General features: G+C 38.1%; 1 protein-coding gene across 1 annotated transcript; it reads right to left on the bottom strand.

The window, feature by feature from the left end:
• Window positions 1–237: 237 nt before the first annotated feature.
• LOC130101623 (myosin heavy chain, fast skeletal muscle-like) lies at window positions 238–11,597 on the bottom strand. The gene is made up of 39 exons (XM_056267437.1): window positions 11,379–11,597; window positions 11,141–11,284; window positions 10,901–11,057; window positions 10,767–10,794; window positions 10,493–10,595; window positions 10,253–10,345; window positions 10,064–10,127; window positions 9,872–9,970; window positions 9,688–9,791; window positions 9,467–9,605; window positions 9,092–9,210; window positions 8,846–8,995; window positions 8,588–8,758; window positions 8,195–8,495; window positions 8,052–8,116; window positions 7,872–7,959; window positions 7,658–7,775; window positions 7,452–7,575; window positions 7,211–7,347; window positions 6,867–7,122; window positions 6,534–6,776; window positions 6,253–6,429; window positions 6,025–6,170; window positions 5,849–5,939; window positions 5,368–5,757; window positions 4,322–4,448; window positions 3,998–4,116; window positions 3,715–3,911; window positions 3,448–3,631; window positions 3,177–3,342; window positions 2,576–2,700; window positions 2,162–2,470; window positions 1,825–2,028; window positions 1,610–1,735; window positions 1,351–1,521; window positions 1,162–1,266; window positions 942–1,037; window positions 710–841; window positions 238–440 (listed from the first exon to the last, which is right to left on the bottom strand). The coding sequence occupies exons 1-39, from the start codon at window positions 11,583–11,585 to the stop codon at window positions 426–428; spliced, it is 5,790 nt and encodes a 1,929-aa protein (XP_056123412.1). The 5' UTR covers window positions 11,586–11,597; the 3' UTR covers window positions 238–425.
• Window positions 11,598–13,408: the final 1,811 nt, after the last annotated feature.

The following is a 13,408-nucleotide window of genomic DNA, read 5'->3' as shown; positions in this document are numbered from 1 at the left end:
TATATTTACTTTTTAGATCTCCGAATCATCTGTAGAGGCTTAATTGTGCTAACTGGAAGGCTAGTTCACAGAATATTGCAATAGTCAACATCAATCCAGGGTGGAAAGTTTATAGCAGAAATGTTAGAGTAAATGCATTCAGTCAACATAAGAATTCAATTTTATGAAATCTTTTTAACTTTTATGGAACCTTTAAAAGTTCAAATTTGGATTCAAGACACTCTTGATACTCAGCACTCTTATGATGTGAATAATAAGGTTTAATGTAATCATATAGATCAGACATCAGTGTTGTAATAGTGTATATTGTTGAAAAATCACACACAGGCTAATTATTTGCTGAAATAAACAGGTTTATTAAGAAAGGTACTTTTACAATTCATATTATATGACTTCAGTAAATGCTCCTTTCAAGTGTTAAAGATTTATTCTTCTTTGGCCTGGGAAAGAAGGAAGAGGCAAACATTAGTCTTATTAACAAAAATGTTAATAAGATGATCTTATTAAAATGTTAATAAGATGTTAATAAGATGTACTGCAAATGTGCAAATGTGCATTTGCAGATGTGCAAATGTAATACAGGATATGTAACATCAGCAAAATGCAATTATTATAGTTCCACTACTTCTTCTAAGAGGTAGTTCATGTATTTGGATAAACAAGTTTAATAAATAATGCAAAAAAAAAAAACTCATCTACTTAGTCTAACCTTTCCAGAATCACGGCTCTTAACTCTGAGCTTGTTGACCTGAGACTCAGAAATGTCAGCACGCTCCTCAGCCTCCTCAAGCTCATGCTGCACCTTCCTCAACTTGGACAGGTGACCATTGGCTTGCTCCTCCTAAAGGTTTTTTTATTTGGTTCATGTATCATGTTTCATCAAATTAGCATTCCAATATAAATAATTACAGTGTCAAAATGTTCTATTAGATTTTACATACCGCCTCTTCAGACTGCCTCTTGTAGACTTTGACCTTCAGCTGCAGTTTGTCAACCAAATCCTGGAGTCTGGCGATGTTCTTCTTGTCCTCGTCAGTCTTCAAAAAAATACACATTTACAAAATTAAGCATTGATCCTTTACTAAAAATAGGCATTGTCAGTACATACACTATTATACATACTCTTTTGTCTGAACAAACTTGTGAGGAATATGGTCATACCTGATAAGTGAGCTCTTTCACTCTCCTCTCATATTTGCGGACACCTTTAACAGCATCAGCTCCACGTCTCTGCTCAGCCTCAACTTCGGCCTCAAGCTCACGGACCTAAAGAAAAGATTATTTTTATTCAAACAAATCATAATATAACATACTTCACTTTGCCCATATCATAACTATAAAGAGGCTTACTCTGGACTCCAACTTCTGGAGTTGTTTCTTTCCTCCTTTCATGGCCAGATTCTCAGCCTCATCCAGACGGTGCTGCAGGTCCTTCACTGTGATCTCCAGATTTTTCTTCATCCTCTCAAGGTGAGAACTGGTGTCCTGCTCCTTCTTCAGCTCTTCTGCCATCATTGCAGCCTTTTGCATTAATACAGAAAGTCATTAGATCCACATTTTTTAAGTACGTAAGCGTCTTATGAAACATTTGGCAGCTACTGTTGCTCACATCAGTGATGGCCTTCTTGGCCTTCTCCTCTGCATTTCTGGCTTCCTGCACAGTGTCATCAACTTCACTTTGGACATGAACAAGGTCAGCTTCAAGCTTCTTCTTGGTGTTCAGGAGACTTGTGTTCTACAAAATGGAAAGCAACATTTTGAACAGTTTGAACATTTTGAACGATGCTCTCAATTCCCTTAATTTCAGGGAAACAATGTCTTTACCTGAGAGTGCAGCAGCCCAACACGCTCACTGATATCCACCAGCTCTTGTTCTGCCACTTTGCGGCCTCTCTCTGTCTGCTCCAGAGCAGCTCTCAGCTCCTCAATCTCAGACTGCATCAGAGTGTTTCTGCGCTCCACCATGGCCACCTGCTCCTTCATGTCTTCCTGTCCTCTCTGGGCATCATCAAGGTGCAGTTGGGCATCCTGAACATAACAATAGCTTTTGAATGAGCTTTCGATGTGGTTTCTTCTAGGCTGTACTTACCATATGTTAGATTAATTTAAAAGAAATATATGAATACATCCCAAAGTCAAAAAGAATAATTCCTGTGCATACCTTGAGTTGTCCCTGAATGTTCCTGAGCTGTTTCTGGGCCTCAGCAGCCTGGCGATTGGCGTGACTCAGCTGAATCTCCATCTCATTAAGGTCTCCCTCCATCTTCTTCTTGATTCTCAGGGCATCATTCCTGCTCCTGACTTCAGAGTCCAGAGTGCCCTGCATGGATTCAATGACTCTCTGGCTGTTCCTCTTTATCTGCTCCATCTCCTCATCCTTCTCTGCAAGCTTCCTGTCAACCTCTCCCTTGATCTGGTTTAGCTCAAGCTGGACACGAAGAATCTTGGACTCCTCATGCTCCAGTGTACCCTATGACAAATAAAACAACATTAAATATAATAATGAAAAAATATGCATTAATAACACAGTATGATGGTTCTAGCAAGAATTCCATATTGATCTCCAGATACTCACTTCGGCCTCCTCCAGGGCGGTCTGAATCTCTGCCTTCTCAGTCTCCACTGTCTTCTTGGCCTTTTCCAGCTCATGGATGCTCTTACCAGTCTCACCTAACTGCTCTGTCAGATCTGAAATTTCCTCTATAGAGAGAAAAACATATATTTTTTATCATAATGCACATTCATTAATCATATGTGCTTACTTTTTAATGATCACTGAGAATTAGAACATTTAAAGGGATAGTTCACCCAAAAATGAAAATGTTATCATTAATTAATTACTCACCCTCATGTCATTACAAACCCGTCAGACTTTCGTTCATCTTTGGAACACAAATGAAAATCTTTTTAATGAAATTTGAAAGCTTTCTGTCCCTCCGTAGACAGCTACACAATTGATTCTTTGACTCTTGAAAAAGGTTATAAAGAGATCATAAAACTAATCCAAATGAATTGAGCTCTCAGATTTAATAAAAAAGATCTTAATTTGTGTTCTGAAGATAAATAAAAGTCTCACGAGTTTGGAACGACATGAGGGTCAGTAATTAGTAAAAGAATTTTCATTTTGGGTGAACAATCCTTTAAGTTTTTTTCTATTTTAACAGTTTCATTCTTACGCTGCAGATTCTTGTTTTCTCTCTTGAGGGTCTCCAGCTGATCCAGGCTCTCCTCATAGGAGTTCTTCATCTTGAACAGTTCAGTGCTGAGTGAACGAGCCTCTTTCTGGGCACCTTCCAGCTCTGCCTGACCTTCCTCATATTTCTGCTTCCATTCTGCCAGGACCTTTGGTGGAGATATTTCAGGATTGAGTTTGTTTAAAAAATGTTGAACAAAGCCCATTCCAGCAATACTTTACAAAGAGAATATAATATGACTAAAACGGTTTACCTTGTCGAAGTTCTTCTGCTTCTTGTCAAGGTTAGCAGCCAAACCATTGGCTCTCTCCACATCAATCATGAGGTCCTCCACCTCACCCTGGAGTCTCTGTTTGGTCTTCTCCAGAGATGCACATTTGGAGTTCACTGCCTCAACTTGTTCCTCTGCCTCTTGCAGACGCTGAGCCAGCTTCTTCCTGTTAAGTAATAAATATTATTTTGAATTTTAATCTATAAAATAGCTGTGAGAATTGGGAATATAATACAATAATATACATACTTGGACTCTTCAAGTTCCTCAGTGCGCTGGATGGCATCAGTTTCATATTTGGTTCTCCACTGAGCAACCTCACTGTTGGCCTTTGACATTCCCCGCTGCAGCTCAGCCTTTGCCTCCTGCTCTTCCTCAAACTGCTCACGGAGCAGGTCGCAGTCATGACGGGCTGATTGCACAGCATGGGCCAGTGCGTTCTTAGCCTAAGGGACAAAGTCGCATAATATTAGCTTGTCTCTACAGTAAAGTAATTGACAAGTATGTGCATGAATTGATTATGCTGTATTACCTTAACCTCCTCTTCAATATGCCTCTTAAGTTCCTCAATTTGCTGAGTGGAAGCTTGTTTGCCTCTGGTGAGCTGAGAAACCAGAGCCTCCTTCTCCTCCAGCTGACGGCCAAACTCACCTGTATAGATTTAGATTCACTGTGTCAGACTTTTCTATGTCTCTATCAGTTTATTTCAAAACAAATAGATGTAAGATTTGATCAGTGTTACAGTCAGAAATGTACAGCTGAATAATCTTAATACACTATTATTTTTGATTAATTATTGTTGATAATTATTGACATTAATTACTTTTGATATAATATTAATATGTTCATGAGTTACCATTTTCAGTTTGAAATCTTGCACTTTGTGTACTGAGATCATTTAACTGACGAATGTTCTCGTCATTCTTGGACTTAATTTCACTAAGTTGGTCCTCAAGTGTGCGGCACATCTTCTCAAGATTGCCCTGCAAACACAAAAGTCATTAGATATTTGAAAGAACTTCAAGACTGGTTGTATGTGACCCGTGCTGGCAAAATTAGTCACAATGAGCACATTTTCAAAAATTAGTTATTGTTATTTACTTTGATTGTTATTAAAAAAACCTTCATGTATGATGATGAATGATTTGTTGGAATCAGACAAAAAAGGACTGCGCTACACCTATTTGAAGTCAATAGAGTCAGCAAAGTAAATTTTGAGAAAAATCTAGTTAAAGTTTTCTGAAGGATCCAAAACAAAATCACCTAGCAACCATACCTAAAATCCATGGTGATACCACCAAATTTGGCACACACCAAATCAAAACCAAATATCTATAGGAAAAATATACATTAAAATTTTTTCCATGATACCACAATTGTTTGATTAGACCTGTATTGAGACCTACTGTAATGCATATATCTAATATAATGTTATATATCAGATGTTTTTCCCCAACAGTTAACCAAACGTTCACTTTAAGGCATGATAGATAACAGATAATGTTTGCAACACATCAGCATGAGTTTAAAAATCATATTTCATTGGTTCAGACTTATGCCATCGAGAATTCGCTATGAATATTAAAACTTGTGCTGAGGGGAAGTACCAGTCATTGATAAGCGAGCAAAGAAAAATGACAATTTTTCATGGATTATTAAAACAAAGGAAAGATTTAGGAAGGTACACCTCTCAGAAAACATAAAAATAAAGATAATTTTAGATGTTTAATTACTATTTGGAGCATTTGGATCGCTAGAAGAGGGCTTAATGAACACATTTTTGTGAATGAAAATGAAATTAGACCAAAATTTACATTTGCCTGTAGCTCGTAATTAGCACATGCGTATTACGACTCATTTTGCCAGCATGGGTCACATATATTCTTTAGATTATTTCCCAACCTTTGCTTTGGCAACAGCTTCCATGTTGCTGGAAAGATCATCAATCTCCATTTTGAATTCGCTCTTCTCTTTCTCAAGCTTCTGCTTAACACGCTGCAGGTTGTCAATTTGCTCTCCCAGCTCGGCCACACTGTCTGCCTGCTTCTTGCGGAGGGCAGCAGCAGTAGCTTCATGCTGGAGGGTGGACTCTTCAAGATCACGACGCAGCTTCTGGAATTCAGCTTCACGCTTCTTATTCATCTCGATCTGAGCAGAAGTGGCTCCTCCAGCCTCCTCAAGCCTCTCACTGATCTCCTCAAGTTCCCTGGAGAGATCAGCTCTCTGCTTCTCAACCTTGGCACGAGCAGCGCGCTCAGCCTCGATCTCTTCCTCCAGTTCCTCAATGCGAGCCTATGGTGGAAAGTAGTTAATTAGATTTTTGGTGATCTGCATTTGATGTAATGATCACAATGATGTAATGTTTGAAAAAATCTGAAAAAACCTGAAGCTCCTTGATTTTCTTCTGGAGTTGAGCACCTAGAGATTGTTCATCTTCAATCTTGCTGAGCAGCTGACTTGTTTCAAAGTCTTTCCTGTTCAACAATAAGTAGTTGTAAAAAAAACATAACACAACAATAAAAGTTTTAAATGTTTTCAAAGATTTCCTGCTTTAATTACTTTTTTATTTTCTCATCAGATTGCTGCTTGTCATTCTCCAGGTCCATGATGGACTCTTGGGATAATTTCAGGTCTCCTTCAAGCTTTCTCTTGGTTCTCTCCAGGTCCATGCGGAGCTTCTTCTCTTGTTCAAGGGAACCCTCAAGCTAAAAGACAATGATAATATGTTGAAAGCAGAAAACAGTTTATTTGATGAATTAATATAATTAAATTACATAATCAACTCACGTCATCAACTTGCTGCTCAAGCTTTGTCTTGGATTTGGTCAGGGTGTTGACTTTGTCCTCCTCGGCCTGAAGATCATCCAGTGTCTGCTGATGTGACTCTTGGAGGGCTTTCTTCTCCTTCGTAAGCTTAGCAATGCTCTCATCCTGAGCTGACATTTCCTCAGTCAAGTTCTTGACCTGTATGTTTTTTTGTTCCAAATAAGCTTAAATATTACAATTCATATTATATCAATATATAAGACCGAGATTAAATCCAATCTTAAACCAACTCAATCTCTAACCTTATTCTCAGTGGCATGTTTCTCCTTCTCCACTTTAGCCAAGGTGAGCTCCAGGTCATCAATGTCTTTCTTCAGCTCAGAGCACTCATCCTCCAGTTTCCTCTTCTTGGCTGTCAGTTCAGCATTGATTTCTTCCTCATCCTCCAGTCTCTCAGTTGTCTCCTTGAGTTTAGCTTCAAGCTGGATTTTGCTTTTGATCAGACCCTCACACCTCTCCTCAGCATCTGAGAGACCCTCAGATTCCTGTTAGTAAAATAGATAGCTATTTCATTGGAAACAAGCTTGCTAATTTTTAGTGTAGCCAAAATTCAGTTAATTATAAAATATACTCACAGATGCTACTTGCAGCTGCAGATCATTTTTCTCTTGCAGCAGTGCTACCATCTTCTCTTCAAGCTCCTTCTTTTTGGCTTCAGCCTTAACCAAAGCCTCTTTGCATTTTGTAAAGTCCTCTTTCATGTTTGCCAGCTCCTTCTCAGTCTCTGCACTCTGAAGCAGAGGCTTAATCTTGTAATAAACCTTCATCCATGGCCAGTGTTTGACATTCATGAATGAACGGATGTTGTATTGGATGGTGTAAATGGACTCCCTGTGAATAGTTCATCATTAAATGGCATAATCATCATTAAGTTTGCACAGTTATCATAGATGTCATCTTTACTCATGACAATAGTCACCTCCTCTCCGTCATTTTCACATATTCCCTCCTCATCAGGTAACCACGACAGAGAGCCTGAGTCATTGTGACCAGAGCAGCCAGTTTCTCATCACGCATCTCCTCAAGAACACCCAGAAGACCAGCTTTGAAGAACACCTGAATTTATGTAAAACAGTAAATCAAAATATATTGATTTAAACTGTATAAGCTAAATGACCATGATCACTGAATCTTTGAAATTTGTAAAGCTTAATATGAACCTTTGTATTTCCAAATCTGTAGTCGTCATGGTTAATGTCGATGGATCCCAGGAGTTTCTCACTGGCCTTCTTATTATCCATAAACTGTCCCTCTGGGATAACACCGGCATTCAGCACCTTATATCTGTGGAAAATGTATCAAAATTCTTAATTTCTTTTAATTAGGAGCCTCCTAGGAAATGTTGCTTTCATGTGGTCCCATTTACCTCTGCTTAAAGTCACCATATTGGATTCTGCTGGGGAAACCCTTTGTGCAGATTCTGATGCCCTCCAGAACACCATTACACCTCAGCTGGTGGATAACCAGGAAGTTCTCCATGAGACCTATAACGAACAATTTACACCATGAACTTGGTAAATTAACTTCATCATATATATTGAGAACCAAAATATCTGTACGTTTTTTGTTAAATACTTTACCTGGAGTCTTGGACTCATTAGGAATCAGGCAACGCACAAAGTGAGGGTGAGTGGCCCTTAAGTTGGTCATGAGTTTGCCCAAGTTCTCCTGTGGAGAATAGAAAAAGGTTGGCATGCTTTGTATTTCTTTATTTTTTCTTAAATATAGCAATATTGCTGTGATGTCATCTCTATACATACCCTGAACTGGGAGGACACAGTCTGCATGGAGCCACCCTTCTTCTTGCCTCCCTTTTTAGTATTATCTATTGAGATAAAAATACAAAGTAACATGTATAAATGCAAAAACAAGAAAGAAAGTTAAAAACTGAATTTTTCTTTACCCTCAACAACAGGTGGGTAGAGAGTAGCCAGCAGTTTGACAGAAGACTTCTGGTACAGCAGCAGAACAGAATCATTCAGTGGATCCTTGTTCTTGTCCAACCAGCCAGTGATATTGTAGTCCACAGTTCCAGCGTAGTGAACCAAGGAGAAGTGGGCTTCAGCCTTGCCTTTGGCAGGCTTTGGTTTCTCGAAAGCTTTGTTCTTGCCAAGATGCTGATCATATAGCTTGTTCTTGAAGGAAGTGTCTGAAGCTTTGGGGAACATGCACTCCTCTTCAAGGATGGAGAAGATACCCATGGGCTGTTTATAAAAGAATGTTGTTTATTATTAAAAATGAGAGATTTTGAGAATAGGATCAATAGAAATTAATAAATTCATAAACCATTGATAACCTTCTCAATGAGCTCAATGCAAGAAGCCAAGTCCATGCCGAAGTCAATGAACTCCCAAACAATGCCCTCCTTCTTGTACTCCTCTTGCTCCAGCACAAACATGGTGTGGTTGAAAAACTGTTGCAGTTTCTCATTGGTGAAGTTGATGCACAGCTGCTCCATGCTGTTGTACTGGAGGACAAAACATGAGAGAAACATTTGCTACCTTCTGAATATCATTTATTTTGACATAAAAAGAGATTACATAATCATTCTTACATCAAAGATCTCAAAGCCAGCAATATCCAGCACGCCAATGTAGAAATTTCTTTGTTGTTTTGTGTCCAACATCTGGTTGATACGAATGACCATCCACAAGAACATCCTTTCATAGATAGATTTGGCCAAGGCGCTAACAGAGTTGTACACCTGTAAGTAGAATAGAGTGGATATTTTATTCTGCTTCTGCAATAATTAGCCTGAATTTTAGGTTAAACACATGGCATGCTGGAAATGTTACTATACCTGTGGCACAGTCTGGCCTTTGGTCACATACTCATTTCCGACCTTGACTCTCGGGTAGCACAAACCCTTCAGCATTTCAGCAGAGTTCAAACCCAGAAGGTAGGCGATTTTGTCAGCTTCTGTTAAACATATTTTAAAATAAATGATCTTTGCTCTATAAGCAAAGATAGTCTTTTGTGTAAAATTATAATAAATCAGGCACTAGGTACTTTCCCTTTTATTTTTAGATTTATTGATATGCACACAACTTCTAGTTTATATTTACACTAAACATTTTATACACAGTTTCTGTGGTTTATCAGCAAAGTCGATGCAATGATCTCTCAATTCAAAGCACTGCATGTTATGACACACATTAGTACAATGTAGTCTCACCCTCTGTGCCATCAGGCTCAGCCTGCTCCTCACGCTGCTTCTGCTTGAACTTCATGTTGCCATGATGAAGCACAGCTCCAGTGAACTTGTAGATGCTCATCTTTTCATCACCACTAAAGCCAAGAATGTCAATAGCATCCTGTAAATCACAGAGAAGAATACAATATATGATTTGCCATATTTAAATAAAATATGTCAATATTCAAATAGCAATGACTCACATCAGTAGCATCCAGCTCAACTTTATCATCAATGCTGGCCACTGTGATCTGACCCTGACTGCACATGGGGAAGTCATAGGGGTTGGTGGTGAGGAGCGACATTTCTGTAAAATACACAGCATTTATGACAGAGCATCTTACAATATTATCTGAAACATTGAATGAATTAAATATGTGCACCTACCAATAATCTCAGGCTTATGGTTGGTCATCATCTGGAAGAAGATGTGGTAGCCTCTCTCATCTGGAAGCTGGAATGACACTCTAGACTTCTCCAGCAGATCTGTTGAGAGAATGTACTTGAGTCACAATCATCTGAAGAGTGACAGATAAAGACAAATGTTCAGGATGGATCAATGAAATCATGTCCACGTACATGTCTCAATGTCAGCACTAGCCAGTTTTCCAGTTGTGCCGAAATGAATTCTGATGAATTTACCCTGTTTAAATCATAATAGCATAATACATAAATAATAATTATTATAATATCTTTATAGAAAACTCTGTACAGTAAAATTTAACACAACTGACCATATGTACTGTAAATAAAGAGTGGTTAACTTACAAAACGAGATGAGTTGTCATTTCTCACAGTCTTGGCATTACCATAAGACTCAAGCAGAGGGTTAGCAGCAATGATCTGGTCCTCAAGAGAGCCCTATGATGTTTGAAGGGTTTTCAGTTATTTTCAATTGTTTTTCTTTTTCATGACTAAACACAATTTATAGGCATTTCACAAATTCACATATCGCACAAATCATCATCTTTTAAAATAATATATATGACATAGTTTTGTATCTCGTACCTTTATTTTACTGGCCTCTTTCTTGACACCTGACACTGCAACTGTGGCAAAGTACTGGATGACACGTTTCGTGTTCACAGTCTTTCCAGCACCAGATTCTCCACTGGTTTATAAGAGATTAGAAGACAGAAGATTGAAAGACATGTAGACTTTTCAAAGTATATTCAATCTTTGTTCAATCTTAAATTCTATTTTGTAAATATCTCCATAAATTTTCCATCTATGTTATACTTTAAATTTTTGTCATGGTCTGAAATTAAATTAAAATACTTACGTGATTAGGACAGACTGGTTTTCTCTATCTGTTGATTGAAATTTATTAAATATCCAGTAAATATTTATTATATTAACAGCGACATCTAATTCATCTCAATGAATTCTATAGAATTCAATTCCATAATGTCTTACCAGTCTGCATGAACTGATAGGCGTTGTCAGAGACAGAGAAGATGTGGGGTGGGGCCTCCATACGCTTTTTGCCTCTGTAGGCAGACACCACTTCTGAATCATACACTGGGAGCCACTTGTAGGGGTTCACAGTTGCGCAGAAGAGTCCAGAGTAGGTCTGAAATAAGCAGAGACATGGTCAGATTCCAACAACACAGAAAAAATAAACTTAAATGCTTTTTATGTCGTTTCAGAACTTACGTAGATCATCCACGCAGCATAACGCTCTTTGAGGTTATACAGCACAGAGGCTTCATTGAGATGGGTCATCATGGCCATGTCCTCAATCTTGTCATACTTGGGAGGATTCATTGGGTAGACATCTTCTTCCTTGGCAACTCTCTCCTATAAATTTGATAAATTAGATATTAGTTATAAAAGAAAACAATGTAATAAGTAATTTAATGAGCATCTACATGAAATGGACATTCAAATTTACCTCCTTAGTATCAAGCAAAACAACTGTGACTTTGCCACCGTCTTTGCTCTTGATTGTTCCCTTGAGGTACAACTCTTTGACATCAGCCACATAGCAGGCAGACTTGGCATCAAATGGTTTGGCCTGAGCCTCCATTCTCTCCCTCTCAGGCTTACGAAGGTAAATGGCAGCTTTGCCATAAATGGCCATCTCCGCGTCCGTACTCATGGTGGCGGCTTACTAAAGAGAGAAAATATCAACTTATCCATTACAAAATTCGTAAATATTCAACAAGGGCAAGACAAATAAAATATATAACACATAAATTGTGTTATGAAAGAGGCATATTCCTAAGTTTAGGCTTACACATGAATACAGACACATAAAACAATACTAGATACATTCAAATAGCAAGCAAGAAGCAGGTAAGGGGCCCATTAATGGCAAAAATGTCGATTGAATATGTCTTTCTGGTGATGAAATTGAAATGCTGGTGTCAGGGGACGGCAGATGTAGTACAATATGAATTGTGGAATATATGAAGTTTCAGGACAATACAGAGATTTTCACTGCCGACTATGAGTCTTACTCGGACTCGGACTCTCAGCCCGAGTGCATCCTCCTACTACGAGTATAAATGAAACGGACATTGCATTGCATGTGTGTACTCACTTAGCTTTAGAGAGCTAAAGAGAGGTTTTTCTCCTCTGTAGATAAGTGTACTTGAGTTTTTTCTCTCTCAATGAATGCATAAGATTTCCTGACAAATATTAAGACATTTCTATGACAGATTTTTTTATTATATTAATTCAATATTTTATGATAAAACTTAAGACATTTCTAATAATTTATATAATTACGCATATGTCATCATGGATTATAATAGCAACACTGCATCCCAATTTTGAATTTAATCAGACCAACAGTTCTGTAGTTAGAGACAATTTCATGTTTTGCTCTATTATAGCATTATCAATTGGCCCTTTCCCGCTTCTTTTTCTGTTTCCACAAACTGAGTCAGAAATGTGTCGAATGTCCTCTATATTTGGGCCAAAGTTGTATAACTTTCCCACAAGGGGTTTTATGGGCTCTCAGACTCAAAAGTGGAAGAAGAAAAATAGAATTCAATAAAAAACAAATACAATAGGTGCCTATGTTTGGCACCTAAATAAAGGGTCAATGGGACCCATTCCATAAATTCATCTTACGGATACATTTTAAACATATTTCTTTGTAAATAAATTACATAAGTTTTTAAAAACAGCATGCTTCTCCAGTTTTCGTCTATAATACAGACTATAACAACTGTTTTCATCTACCCTAATCCACACACTGAATCTTAAACTCACTTGCCTTTTGTCCTTGAGACCAGATGAAATGTTCCCTTGGATTAAAAAAAATCAATTACTTAAAATGTATTGATATAAATAAAAACACAATTACTTTGAGTACAGACACATAAGTGATGATGTTAAATTCCTTTCAGTCACAGTCAGCTTAGGCTCTTACCACTTGATGGAACTTCTGAGGTCTCTGCATCTCTTCTGGTCTACCCTCTTGGCTTTTATAGAAGTTGATCATGCACACTAAGCAGAATCTATACATGGGCAACCTCATATGCCCCCCATCCCCCATCCCCCATCCCCCATAAGAAATAGGAATCTAACCATAAGGCTTTACACAGGATCCCTACCCAGTGGCAAGCAAAACGTGGAGACACAGGTGTCAGTCAAATAATACAAAAGTTTTATTATAATAGCATACAAACCATAAAAGTTTAGATTAGACAAAACCTCACACATCAACTTTAATACAGACTTACATAAATCAAGTCACTCAGATGTCATGGAGCTGCGGCCAAATTACAGGGAAAATGCTCCAATAATAAGGGATCTCCAAATCTGCACAGCACACTCACATACCAATTAAAGAACCCCAGTGCACGCCACAGACCACAGCACACAATGAAGAAACACCAACACCATCTACAGAGGAATGGTCACCCTGGTCAATAAGGCCTGCAGCTCCTATACGAAAAAATAACTCAACAC

The sequence above is a fragment of the Rhinichthys klamathensis genome, unplaced genomic scaffold (assembly GCF_029890125.1).
Source record: "Rhinichthys klamathensis goyatoka isolate OS25496 unplaced genomic scaffold, OSU_Roscu_1.1 h1tg000259l_1, whole genome shotgun sequence".
Classification (NCBI taxonomy): Eukaryota; Metazoa; Chordata; class Actinopteri; order Cypriniformes; family Leuciscidae; genus Rhinichthys; species Rhinichthys klamathensis.
The sequence above is the reverse complement of the archived record's forward strand: the minus strand, read 5'-3'. Positions and strand labels throughout refer to the sequence as shown.

Excerpts from the sequence above, each read along its gene's own strand:
- LOC130101623 (XM_056267437.1), bottom strand. The coding sequence starts at position 11,585 with ATGAGTACGGACGCGGAGATGGCCATTTATGGCAAAGCTGCCATTTAC. Across the intron at positions 9,971-10,063 it reads TAGTGCTGACATTGAGACAT|ATCTGCTGGAGAAGTCTAGA; the intron begins GTACGTGGACAT and ends TTCTCTCAACAG. Across the intron at positions 2,471-2,575 it reads CCGCCCTGGAGGAGGCCGAA|GGTACACTGGAGCATGAGGA; the intron begins GTGAGTATCTGG and ends TATTTGTCATAG.